At 37.7% G+C, this 13,686-nt stretch overlaps 1 protein-coding gene across 1 annotated transcript; it reads right to left on the bottom strand.

Moving 5' to 3' along the window:
* Nucleotides 1–437: 437 nt before the first annotated feature.
* Nucleotides 438–12,445, bottom strand: LOC139136478 (uncharacterized). Its single transcript, XM_070704203.1, has 5 exons — nt 12,160–12,445; nt 3,452–3,562; nt 2,703–3,086; nt 1,875–2,264; nt 438–1,262 (listed from the first exon to the last, which is right to left on the bottom strand). Exons 1-5 carry the CDS (start codon nt 12,443–12,445, stop codon nt 475–477), a joined length of 1,959 nt encoding a protein of 652 aa, XP_070560304.1. The 3' UTR covers nt 438–474.
* Between the last annotated feature and the right edge of the window lie 1,241 nt (nt 12,446–13,686).

Genomic DNA, 13,686 nt, shown 5'->3' with positions numbered 1-13,686 from the left:
TCCTCACGAAGGCGCTGTTTTCATGGACTGCTTTGTAAGTTGCTCGTAATGAACTCGATGAAAATATGCTAATATCATGGCCTTTAACAGTCTCTGAATGCATGAACAAGAATTTGTCAGAAAAACAAACACGGATTCAACAAGTCACAAACAGCTATGCAGTAACATACATTCATGTTTCAGACATTGCTGCAGTTGTCCGCTGAAACAGGGCTGCACAATGGAGAATGAACAAAATCGTTTAGATTTCCAGGAATACATAAAGCAAAATGCGAAACGATATACAAGGGAAAAGTATGGTCCTCCGATATTCTAAGTTGAAATCACAAACTTAGCAGGGAGATATTTTTTGGTCCCTGAACATTTCCTTCCACAGGCACTCACACAAACACATTCACACTCACTCTCTCACTCTCTCTCTCTCTCTCTCTCTCTCTCTCTCTCTCTCTCTCTCTCTCTCTCTCTCTAGTCACGTTACTTCGTGTACAAAACTTTGATACAGTCTTCACTGTAATCTGTACAAATAATTCTGCCATCCTCACACACTGTCAGATAGTAGGGGTTTATCTGTACGGAAACATTGCAAATAAATTTACCATCGTGGCTGAATTTGCAAAGTTTGCTCTCATCGGAGACGTAGATGTTATCATGTTGATCAACACCTACCCCATATGGATACTCTAGGTGTTCATGTCCAAATGAAGCCACGGTATTGAGATCGCTGTCTAAAATGTACATGCAATGTTCACCGCGAGATGAAACTATAAGCTGGTATTTGCTATTCATTGTTATGGCCCAGGGCAATCTAATTTCTTTAGTCGCGATGACCTTTCCATCTTTTGTGCACTTCAAGATACAATCTCCAACATACCTGTAATCAACTATAAAGATGTGACCATCCTGACCTACATATACGCCTGTGGGATTTCGCAGCTTATCTAACGCAATGATCTGTTTCAATTTACCCTTTCCATTGCAGACGAGAATACAATGGTTATCTCTGTCAGCGATGTAGTATGTATCTTTTCCAGCCACAGCTACATCCCACGGCTTGAATGGTAACGGCAGTGAGTAAAACGTCATGACTGACACTGGTTGGAATTCCTCTGATAGTGTATGTACACTTCCTTGTTCTTCGACAGGCCCTCTGTCTGTCACGACCACTTGCCCATTCTCTTTGACAGTCAATCCGATTGGCGTTTGCAGTCCCCCTGGTTCCTTTTGAGAAGGCACGGTCCAGATCGTACCCTTCTTAGGTAAACCTACGCAAAATAAAAAATGAATAGTACTGTTATAGGCAAATAAGCGATAGGACAACTTCTGAAAAGAGACAAGAGTTAAAAAGTAAAGCGGAAAACATGATGTAAATTTGATCACATGAGTGCAAACTGGATTTTCAATTCTGATCATTATTTTTAATAGATGGGTGCGTTTCACTTTTTATACTATAAAAGCACGCAGATATGGACAATGACGCTTCTCAGACATGCACTTGTCCACACAGACACTTCTATCCATGCAAGCCACTAAATTCACAAGTTTTCCGGGGCTACAGCGCGTGCGATGTCTCCCCATGAACAAATGCAATTGTACAATTACGGCCTGGACACATCCTGCGAACATAACGAGCATGGCCGGGAGATTTCGTTCGGCCTGATACAAAGAATTTCTGTGTGAAAGGTCTATTAGTGTGCTATTATGCAAATAATTCAATTGCGCGACAAATACCTTCCATCGTGATGTAAATTTGTTTTACGTCTAGCATAGACCGGACTACATCTACCGCCTGTGATTCTGATGGACACTGAAACCGTCAGTGTGCCATATAACCTGCCTGTAAATGCGCTAGTGTACTTGCGATGAATTCAACTAACCTTTTTCGATTCGAGCCTTAGCAAGATTCAGATCGGCAATTTCAAGGAGTGTTGAATTTTTCCTTTCCATCTGTAGAGTCAGTTTGCTATCCAGGGCATCAATCTTTACGCTGAGCATTTCCTTTGCTTTCACAAGACCAACTTTGTTGAAAAATTCTCGAACTTCGTTTTTGAGACTAAGCCACTCATGAAAAGTTGTTGATTGCTCTTCTCTGTAGGCTTTACCATCGCCGACGAAAGCTGACTGCAACTGATCCCTCAGAGTCTGTTTATCCTTCAAGTTCTGCTCTCGGAGACAGATATTAACGCAGTGCTGGTGCTTATCGTTGTTCATTTCCTGGTTTCGATGACACAATACTCCAACATCAGTTTCCTTTCGTCTTTTTCTTTCTGTAAAAAGAGTACAAAGTAATATATTTTACTGGAAAAATATTTGTAATACTCGACGTACAAGACATAAGGATTGCATTGTGAGCTAATCAAAATTACGCAGAAACGAAACTATTGCTCCTTTTTGTACATTAAAGCTGCCTACGACTATGCGGACCCATTTTGCCGAGAAAAATCACTTTTCACAGTTGTGCTTTTGTCCATAGAGTTAATACGAAGATGAATTTGAATTTGAGCGAATTTAAGATTACTTGTATATTTTATCTCAAATTTCCATGACAATCTCTGATTCCCAATTTTGATTAAGAGAGAAAAAAGTTGTGTGGTCCCTCGAGCAAAGTTCAATCAAGAGTTTAAAGCTGTCCTGAGGTGAGTTGACTCACTGCCTTAAAGAAAACTGAGCTCAAACAAGCTGTAGACTTTGATATTGCTTCATACCTCTCTCAGTGATTTCTTCTTTACACAGTAAATATTCCTGGAAATCCATGAAAGTTTCCAAGGACAGCCTCCTCGCCCCAATATCATTAAGAATAGGTATAGATAAAAAGATCTTGTCAGCCATCCTATCCAGCCTGCCACTTTTATAGGCAGCCCACAATGCATCTGCTGCTTCAGGCGACTCACATCTCATAACGAAGTAAAGACAGCGTTTCTGAATATCTTTCCCGCAAAGTCGCCGGTTTAAGGCAGTCATTCCTCGCATGTAGACCTCGGCATTTCTTTGGGTACTGGGATGCGTGAACAGATCTTCCTCCATTTCATGTATTGACCTGTTATCATCTGGTGCACCCTCCCTAACTCTCAACAGTACACCAACTTGGCCTTAGAAAAAGTACAAAAATGAAAAGCAGCATTTATATTTTTTCTAAATGCTTTTAAAAAATTCAATGTTTTGTGCTGAACGTTGTATCCATTTCCTTTGACAGTTATAAGAAAGACTTGCCAAAAGGTAATCATTATCTTTTATTAAAATATAAAGAACACAAATAAAACATAAAATAAAACTGAGAAAGGAATAAGTGGGAAGAATAATGTTGGCGAAACTAGTAAAATTAATATGACACATTGCAGAATATCTTTTATCGTGCCGACAGCGAGATTTACATAGTGAACTGCACTCCTGTGGTTTCTTTCTGTCAGCTAATACCTAGGCGAACTTACATGTTTTACCTTCGAAGTTAACTTACCTGATGTGCGTTCCTGTTTTTCACTACTGTTTGTGTTGAAATCATTCTCACTGCTTGTACTCGTGTCCTCGCTGGACTCACGTCGATGGTCTTCATCTTTTGCTTGTTCACCTGTATGTAATTTGTAATTGTTACATTGTTACCATCGGGCAACCTATTTCACAAAGAAAACTAGACGAGAGATATGGCACAAATCTAAACCAGATATGAACTGAAAATGCTCACGTGTTTCATACAGTTATGTGTAAATTTGAACCTTTGCCACATGTTTGCAACTTCATTGAAAGTATTATGATCACATAATGAACAATAATCACCGCTGATTAATTCTCAAAGGTCATGAAGTATACAAATATGTAATTAGCTGAAATAAAATATTAAAGTTCTTTGACTGCTGTCATTTATATAGCAAGTGTAATTACCGTTTGCCAAGTCCTTCAAGCCATATATGCCGAGCTGTGAAAGCTCATTAGATATGCAAATTGTAAATTAGCTGACATGAAAATGTGAAATGACTTTCGATATTGTTTTAACCAGGTATAATCATCAATGTTGTCATGTTTTGCCAACTTTGATCAAGTAAATCCCAGTATATATCCCTAATAAGCAAAGTTCATTAAATATGTAAATTAGGAATTGACTTAAGTAAAAATGCTTAATGATTGTCAATAATGTTGTATCATGGTATCTGCAATATATGTAGCAAGTTTTGTCAACTTTGGTCAAGTCAATTCAGATATATATCTCTAATTAGGAAAGTTCATTAAACATGCAATTAGGAATTTGCTGGAGAGAAAATGATTAATGACTTTCAATAATATTGTATTACAGTGTCTGAAATGTACATAGCAAGTTACATCAATTTTGATCAAGTCAATTCAGATGAATATCCCTAAGTATGAAAATTCATTTAATATGCAAATTAGGAATTGGCTGAAGTAAAAATAGCGTCAATGACACTGTAGCTCCCATCCTGGACTATTTAGTGTTTGTTCTCTGGTCAGATATTTGAACATGTGTGAAAGGGATAAAGTGCATGAAGTGAAAATACTTAAATGAAATGTACTGGAGACAGTGAAATATGTTTAATGTAATTATTCAGAATATAAAATGGAAAAAATACAGAATTAGATATATCGAATACTGTGATACAACCATTAACTCAACAAGTCATTTACAATGACATAGTCCCCACTTGTAATAGGAGTACTAGTCTTGATGGGGCAGGAAAATGTGGTCATTAAGATGTATCATTGGAGTGTATATGTTGAGATCTATGGGCACATAGATCTATGTCGTTGTTCCCAATTTGAAACACATGAGGCATGTCTAAGTTACGGTTCTAAATCGGGAAAAAAGATCAGACCTCTAGCAGTATTGGCCAGCCAAGAAATACATATGCGCATTATAAATGAGGTACAAGATGTGACATCTTAAGGTCTAATATCCTATCAAAATTGGAGGGTATAGAACTTGTGGTTACTGAAATATGCATATATATGTATAATCAAGGTCAAAGGTCATCAAGGTCACATAACACTTTCAAAAAAATTATATTCCTAATTAATCCCTATATGCCAAAAAATCAGATCTCTAGCTCTATTCGCTTGCCCAGAATTAGATGTGTACATAATTAATGAGGTAAAGCGTGTGCTGTCATAAGGTCTCCCATCCTACTAAATACAAAGGACATAGCACTTGTGGTTACTTATTTACCGACATAAACGTATATTTCAGGTCAAAGGTCATCGAGGTTACATGACATTTGGTCAAAAAATTTCTATCCTATAGTTATCCCTATATACCAAAAATCAGACCTCTAGCTCTATTGGCTCGCTCAAAATTAGATATGTGCATAATTAATGAGGTACAATATGTGGCGTCATAAGCTGTCCCATCATACCATACATGAAGGCTGTAGCACTTGTGGTTACTGAGTTATGGACAAATATGTATATTTGAGGTCAAAGGTCACCGAGGTCACGTGACATTTTGTCAAAAAAATTGTATTGCTAAGTTATCCCTATATACCAAAAATCAGACCTCTAGCTCTATTGGCTCGCTCAAAATTAGCTATGCGCATAATTAATGAGGTACAATATGTGGCGTCATAAGGTGTTTCATCATACCATACATGAAGGCTGTAGCACTTGTGGTTACTGAGTTATGGACAAATATGTATATTTGAGGTCAAAGGTCACCGAGGTCACGTGACATTTTGTCAAAAAAATTTGTATTGCTAAGTTATCCCTATATACCAAAAATCAGACCTCTAGCTCTATTGGCGCGCTCAAAATTAGATATGCGCATAATTAATGAGGTGCAATATGTGGCGTCATAAGCTGTCCCATCATACCATACATGAAGGCTGTAGCACTTGTGGTTACTGAGTTATGGACAAATATGTATATTTGAGGTCAAAGGTCACCGAGGTCACGTGACATTTTGTCAAAAAAATTGTATTGCTAAATTATCCCTATATACCAAAAATCAGACCTCTAGCTCTATTGGCTGGCTCAGAATTAGATATGCGCATAATTAATGAGGTACAGGATGTGGTGTCATAAGGTCTCCCATCATACCAAATATGAAGGGTGTAGCACTTGGGGTTACTTAGTTATGGCCATATATGTATATTTGAGGTCAAAGGTCATTGGGGTCACATGACATTTTGTCAAAAAATTGTATTGCTAAGTTATACCTATATACCAAAAATCAGACCTCTAGCTCTATTTGCTGGCTCATAATTAGATATGCACATAATTAATAAGGTACAGGATGTGATGTCATAAGGTCTCCCATCATACCAAATATGAAGGGTGTAGCACTTGTGGTTACTGAGTTATGGACATATACTTATATTTAAGGTCAAAGGTCATCGAGATCACATGACATTTTGTCAAAAAATTTGTATTGCTAAGTTATCCCTATATACTTATTTTCACTTTGTTTAGTGTGATTAGATATTATTTTAGCTGAAAAAAGGGTCCAGGGAAAGTAAGGAAAATCCAGTATTCCACAGTGTAACAATTGGCTGAAAATATAAAATTTCTTTCAGTCTCTAGAATCCGAAACCGAATCCGAAACCGAGTCTAATTTCAGCATCGTCTTGCCAGAGTGTAACGTGGGGATAGCGCCCTCAAACCACAGATACCGGCTTCCCATAGACTACCATGTATCAGAAAAATTAAAACTGTGATAACTTCATTAATATGCAAGCCACGCCCACCAAAACCTTTTCAGTTCTAGCCATTTGAATTCTGAAGATGTCTACCAAATTTGACTGAAATACGTTCAGCCGTTTTTGAGAAAATGGACCAACAGACAGACAGATACACAGACACACAGACAGACAGACAGACGGACAGACAGACAGACAGACAGACAGACATCGCTGCGACATATGCTCACGTGTGTGAACACGTGAGCAAAAAAGAGCGAAAAGCAGTCAAGATCGATGTCTGGAAAAACCTATGTAGACGAATTCTACAGAGGATGACCTGCAACACAGAGCAGGCGCAATAACACATCCAAACTCGCTCACTCAGATCTCAAATCATGTTCAATTAGAGGAAAGTGTCTAGATATACTTCCTACAAATGCAGCCTAACAATGTTACCAAGCACATACGGCACCTCTTGCAAACCAGCATTTGTCAGCAAAGCTCACTGAGCAAACTCGTAACCTTGGACTTTCGACCCATTACATTTAAGGCGTTTACATTTATTATGAGGGGTTGGGCCAAATGACATTGGAATATATCTCTAGTTGTTCACCTCCCCAATTCTTTTTTCTCAAACTGACCCTCTTCCTTTACCAGACTTGTTGAACATGACCCTCTCTTGACTTAATTTTACTATAGCATTTAAAAGTAAGCTTGGTCGTTTTTGTACAGATGTGTCCTTCATGCAATTAACGGACACTGAGTTATTTTGATGATGAATTATTTATGCAGAAGACATCAAACAATCAAACTTACATCGTTTAAATAATGATATTGTGATTTTAATTTTTACACACTTGATTTGACAATGTTATTTGAACTCATCTGCTATTTCAGTTCCTGCATCTCTAATGATATAGCTTTAATATATAAACATAGCAAGCATTTATTTGTTTACATATACACTGCAGGCTTCATCAAGATGCGGTTTACACAGGATGCAAAATTCAATTTTCCATTGCATTTTATCATATACCATTTCTTTAATAAACGTAAATCTTAAGGAAAAGTGCTGACAACTTGCAAAATTTGTCAACATAAATTCTTAGTGTATAAAAAGTTGAAAGTTTCCGTGAGCCATCGGCATTTCTCAGTGAATTGTACATGTTTCTGTACTTTTTCCCCAGTTAATTTAGAATATTGAGGTTTTGTGTACACTTTGAAAACGCGATAGAAGAGAATTTAACCCTTTCCAGAACATTTTTCAGATTATGACACTCCCATAATTCCTCCGGTCTGACCCCTCATAGTAAATGAAAGCTGCCTTGTGGTATATGTCTAATTCAGTGGCATTCTGTGCAGATGAAGAGCGCGAATCATTTTAGCGCGTATCTATTAACAATGTGCATTGTTCTCGAAGAATTAATTCAGGTTTGGACTTCAATTCACTAATCAACGATGTCAGTTAATGCCATGAATGTTGAAATTATATTGACTGACCGAACACTCTGTATTTAAACCTGTTCTGTCATAATATGATAATCCATCTTGTAAATTAAATTGCCTATTGACAAATGGAATAGCAATCCGGAATGTGATTAGACACATTGATTGTTGGTTAAGAAATAGTACATCGGTCTTTCCTATTGTCAATGAAATCTTCATTTGATGCGTACTCTCGTCTCATATCAAGTACTCTCATCATGTAATTTCATTGATAGAACTGCATGTCAATATAATACAATAATTTACTACACGCACCAGCAACAAGCCTTTGCTTCTTAGGCCTTGGTTCGTTAACGTTATAACATCTTCAGAAGATCCAGTAACGCCAATTGGAGAATGTTCACCTGTGAAATCGTCATTATAGTGCATAATGATCAAACATAGAACACGTTAGTTATTCGTGCAGAAAAAGTCAAACAAAACGTTGTAAGAATATTGGATATTAGTTTCTTGTAGTTTTGCACTAAACGGGATTGTCGATGCCAGTATAAAATATCACATTCTTTGACAATTTGGTTTGAAAGATAGTTATACTTGGATGATCAACATCTTAGGAGAAGGAGCAGCTGAAGAAGCTAGCATAAAATTTTTATGACGTTTGAAAATTTGAAAAATCTGGACCTCCAGTAGATTTTGTTTGGCATAGAAATGTACATCATATGCAGAGAATAGGAGGCAAAGACGCAGATGAAGAAGAGTACTGAGCATGAAGGAGTGTTCCTTTCGTAGAAAAAGTGTGAACATTTTAACCAATTTTGGTGCCTTTAGAGAGACTATTGCTGAATACATCTCCTTTCAAGACAAATAAAAATTACCGTATTGCTGTTCGAAAGTATTAGAAGGGATGGGATGTCCTCCTCTCGTAAAGCAATATTGAAAAATATTAATCTTTGATTCAATTTTTTTCACAGAGACTCACGCTCTCATGCTCTAAATTCCACCAAACTCATTAAAACAAAGTATAGCGGAACACTCCTAAACTTAGAATGCATTTCGGCGACAGACATTCGGACTCTCAAATTTTCTCAAGCGTGTTGTGGTCTACCGTTTGTGGGACTTATTTTAAGGTTTATTCAAAGGGTCCTCAGGCTCCGATGATGATGATGATGTTGTTGTTTTTATTATTGTTGTTGTTGTTGTTGTTGATAGTATTTGCAGAAAAGAACAAAGTATGCGCTGCGAAATTCAATACAGCCTAACTATACATGTGCGTTGCAGCCTAACTAAACTATGCGTTGCAAATTCAATACAGCCTAACTATACATGTGCGTTGTTGCCTAACTATACATGTGCGTTGCAAATTCAATACAGCCTAACATTACCCAAGGGTTGTCACTTCATTGCCACACACTTTTTTTCAATCGCCAAAAATGCACCTAGCAAGCATCGAAATCGGTAAAATTCGACGCAGGGTCAAAGCACATTAGTCCTTCTCAATCATACTCAGACATTTTTACCTCTTGCCGATGAAAAGTCGACAAATCGGCAGGTTTTTCAATGCATCTAGTCGTCTCTTGATTCCAGATTTAAAGGCAGCGCGAAAGATCTAGTCACGTGGGCGCATTTCAAATCGAACCAATAGCAGAGCTGGATGGGCCCAGCGTGAAAACCCGGCAGTAACGTAAGTTTCTTATGTCTTTTGAAGACTATGGGTGACACTGTCTGCGTTCGTCTGCGTATGAAATTCTGGTAACTTTAACAGTTCCAGTTCACCCATAGCAAGAGAACGTTCTTTCCAAAGACGTGAGAAACTTACGTTACTGCCGGTTTTCACGCTGGCCCATCCAGCTCTGCTATTGGTTCGATTTGAAATGCGCCCACGTGACTAGATCTTTCGCGCTGCCTTTTAAATCTGGAATCAAGAGACGACTAGATGCATTGAAAAACCTGCCGATTTGTCGACTTTTCATCGGCAAGAAGTAAAAATGTCTGAGTATGATTGAGAAGGACTAATGTGCTTTGACCCTACGTCGAATTTTACCGATTTCAATGCTTGCTAGGTGCATTTTTGGCGATTGAAAAAAAGTGTGTGGCAATGAAGTGACACCCCTTGGGTAATGTTAGGCTGTATTGAATTTGCAACGCACATGTATAGTTAGGCAACAACGCACATGTATAGTTAGGCTGTATTGAATTTGCAACGCACATGTATAGTTAGGCAACAACGCACATGTATAGTTAGGCTGTATTGAATTTGCAACGCACATGTATAGTTAGGCAACAACGCACATGTATAGTTAGGCTGTATTGAATTTGCAACGCATAGTTTAGTTAGGCTGCAACGCACATGTATAGTTAGGCTGTATTGAATTTCGCAGCGCATACTTTGTTCTTTTCTGCAAATACTATCAACAACAACAACAACAACAATAATAAAAACAACAACATCATCATCATCGGAGCCTGAGGACCCTTTGGTTTATTGAGTAAATAAAAATTTCACCGTCTTGTTTTTGTGAAACTAAACTTATTTACATTTTCCCCAGTAGAAATAACACAGGAATGACAGCCATTTGAATTTCAAATATCAGTATATATTAGGTAATTTGTTTCTCTAGTACCGAACTTTAAACGGTGGCCCAAGTTATTATTTTTGATTTTGGTAAGAGGATGGCTGAAAGTTTCGCCAAGGAAAGTTGGAGCAAAAGTTTACATGTAAATCTTTCAATTAAAGTCTTTCAATACCTTAAATGCTTTAACAATCTAGACCAGTGGATATTGATATTGTTCCACTGAATGTCTTGTTCTGTATTCAATATTTTAATTCGTGTGGGCAGTAATATTACATACATCAGGTTCTGACCAAAATTATGTTTATACCGGCAGTTATAAACATGATGGGATTGACCTATAGATCTATGGAAGATTGATGAAAAATTTCAAACAGCTGTCACGAAGATGGCCTTTATTCTTTCCGGTAGCCGATACAGTTCTCTTTAGTATTCACACGAGAGTCGGCCAAAATGTATAGAAATTTCTAAAAAAATTATTCACGTCGTACATTATCTGCAAATATCAGCATTGATTAATAATAACAAATGTAATTCAAAAGAAACGGTTCATGCATCTGACAGTTTTTTGTTATTAAAGGTCTTGGAAGATTTCCGTAAAATATGACATCTTTCATCGAAAATCAAAAATAGATTGTATGTACAGTGATTTTGCAGTTAACTTCCTCATGTAACTTAAATTGCGTTTATGTCGTCAGTTGAGCATTTGCAAGATGTGTATGTGTCATGCAACCTCATCTACATTGCTTAGTTGATTCGCTTATGCGAAACTTGCAAATTAATTTCGCCCTTCAAGTTGTTACAGTACTTAGCCGTTTTAAATAAATTCTTTATTTGCCGTCCGCGTGCTGGTAGATTTTCAGAAAAACTTAAGAAAACAGTCACAGTGTTAACATTATTACAAATAAAAGATTCTTTTTGCAAAAGAAACCAAATGAAAAATTGCGCTTATGTTAATGCACTTGTGTTATTTTCCCTGGCTGGTTGGTAGGTTATTTGAAAATTCAAGGACGGCAAACAAAGAACTTTCATTAAATCGCTTCAGCCTATAAGCGAAGGCCATATATTTGTGACAGCAATACGTCACCATCAAGATTCCTAAACAATCATAAACCCTTACCCGTTAATCTTTTTGGATTATCGTGTCCCGGAGAAATAGGGAGGCAAAGGCCTTCGGACTCAGAGATTATTTCACAAATCAGTTTTTTCGTTCTCTCTGACACTTCAGCTGACTTGAATTCAAGTGAACGTCTCATTCGCTGGGCCCGCTTAAGGTACACAGGGAACTCGAACACCGCATCCACTATTTTTCTCCCCGAGGTCAATATGGCAACTCTTCATGTCGCACGACTACATCATCCTCGAAGTCGGGTAGGTACTCTTTGATTTGTTTGTGACAAGCAGAGTGCTGTGGAATCATAACAGTATCCCCAGTGCGATTGAAGATAGCGAAAGATTGACCGAATTGTAGGAAGACGGGGGCACGAGTAGTAAATGCGAATGCCGCAGTTCGGAAATGATATCTGTACCCTCGAATGACCGGTACTTTATTTCGAGCTGAGAATGTGGATTAAGACTATTCTTGATATCATCCTCGACACCCTTAATCGTGGTAATAATGTTCAATTTGGGAGTTTCCATGCGCACGCCGTGAAAGCGCTCAGCCATTAAATTCATGGCCTTAGCCACTGTAGACTCCTTTGTAAGGACTGTGACGTCATATTCATCAACAAACATCACGATTTGAAATCGTCCACTCTGCGGAATTCTATCAAGCGCCTTTAGCTTGAAAAGTGCATCATCAGGTGTGAGCATAATGGTGTAGTGTTTAACCTCCGCGTCCAGCAATTGATATTCGAAGTCAAAATGTTCGAAAATATCTGAACCGATCGAAAACACAGCTTTTGCTTCTTCAGTAATCTCCGGGAGAGATTTTTTCCATATTTTGCGAGCCTTTTCTCCGTATCCAAGGATTTCTAAGGGGGTTTCCAAAGTGTACGGATTGACAATGTAAAATGATGCGCTGGGAAATGCGTTCTGTTTAATGGCATATGCGGGTATGATGTAACAAGATTAAAACAAAACACCATTTTCACATTTTTGATTTTGCAGATATCGGGGAAAAATATTTTATAACAATGGAGCCAAGATATATCTACTTGATTGAGACTGTATAGTTCAGGGGGTTTGGGACATATGATTCTGACATCAAATTTGCGCAAATCATTTTGATTGTCATTGTTTACTCCGAATGCGGTACAATATAGGCTAATCCCATTGAATGTAGGAAGTAGATCAGTTGATGTATAGCGGCAGCAACACCACCTGTGATTGATGATCCGATGTGCGAGCAAACGACTAATACAGCTGGAGGTGGACTTTGAGAGCCTTTACTGTAACAAATTATAACGAGAAAAATATAATGACATTAATACCATGCACCAACACGACTTATAAAAATAGCGCCAATTTGAAAGTGCATTCATAGCGTAAGCGTAACCATGGTTTACAACAAATAAATAGTCAGTAATTTGAGAACCAGCCAAATCCAAAAGCCCTTGTCAAAGCACACCGTAATCTTACGCTCAAGTATGCAGGTCCTGTACACTTCTGTATACTATCGCTGTGACAACTCTTCTTTTTAAACACAAAGGCTCTAGGAATAAAACTACACAAACATGTCACATTTCATTGGCTATCTTTTCACCATAAATGTTTTACCCATTACGAAGACCCTTCCAAAATACTATAGAAACATGACAATTTGTCTGCAATGGAGCTTGCTCCATGGTATGATCATGGTATGATCGATGATCGACGCAGGCCAAGTTTCAAGTAGATTACATCTAAGTAAGCCTATTCAACGAATAAGGAGATTTCACTGCCTGTGACATATCCTGAACATGGTTCGGTAAACTGAAAAATACACAAAAGAATTATTAAAAATCTATTTTCATCGGATCAACTTGATTTTTAAAAATCCCTATCTTCATACCCCAAGCCAAGTTGTAACCAACTGTCAGCAACCACCTTGCAGGGATTCTCGTGTTTAAATG

Source organism: Ptychodera flava, chromosome 7 (genome assembly GCF_041260155.1).
Source record: "Ptychodera flava strain L36383 chromosome 7, AS_Pfla_20210202, whole genome shotgun sequence".
Lineage (NCBI taxonomy): Eukaryota > Metazoa > Hemichordata > Enteropneusta > Ptychoderidae > Ptychodera > Ptychodera flava.
Note: the sequence above shows the minus strand (reverse complement) of the source record. Positions and strands in the feature narration are given on the sequence as shown.

Coding starts and splice junctions, on each gene's coding strand:
- LOC139136478 (XM_070704203.1), bottom strand. CDS start 12,445: ATGCTCACACCTGATGATGCACTTTTCAAGCTAAAGGCGCTTGATAGA. Junction 3,563..12,159: donor AAAGTACCGGTCATTCGAGG/GTACAGATATCA, acceptor AATTACATACAG/GTGAACAAGCAAAAGATGAA. Junction 1,263..1,874: donor TAAGGCTCGAATCGAAAAAG/GTTAGTTGAATT, acceptor TATTTTGCGTAG/GTTTACCTAAGAAGGGTACG.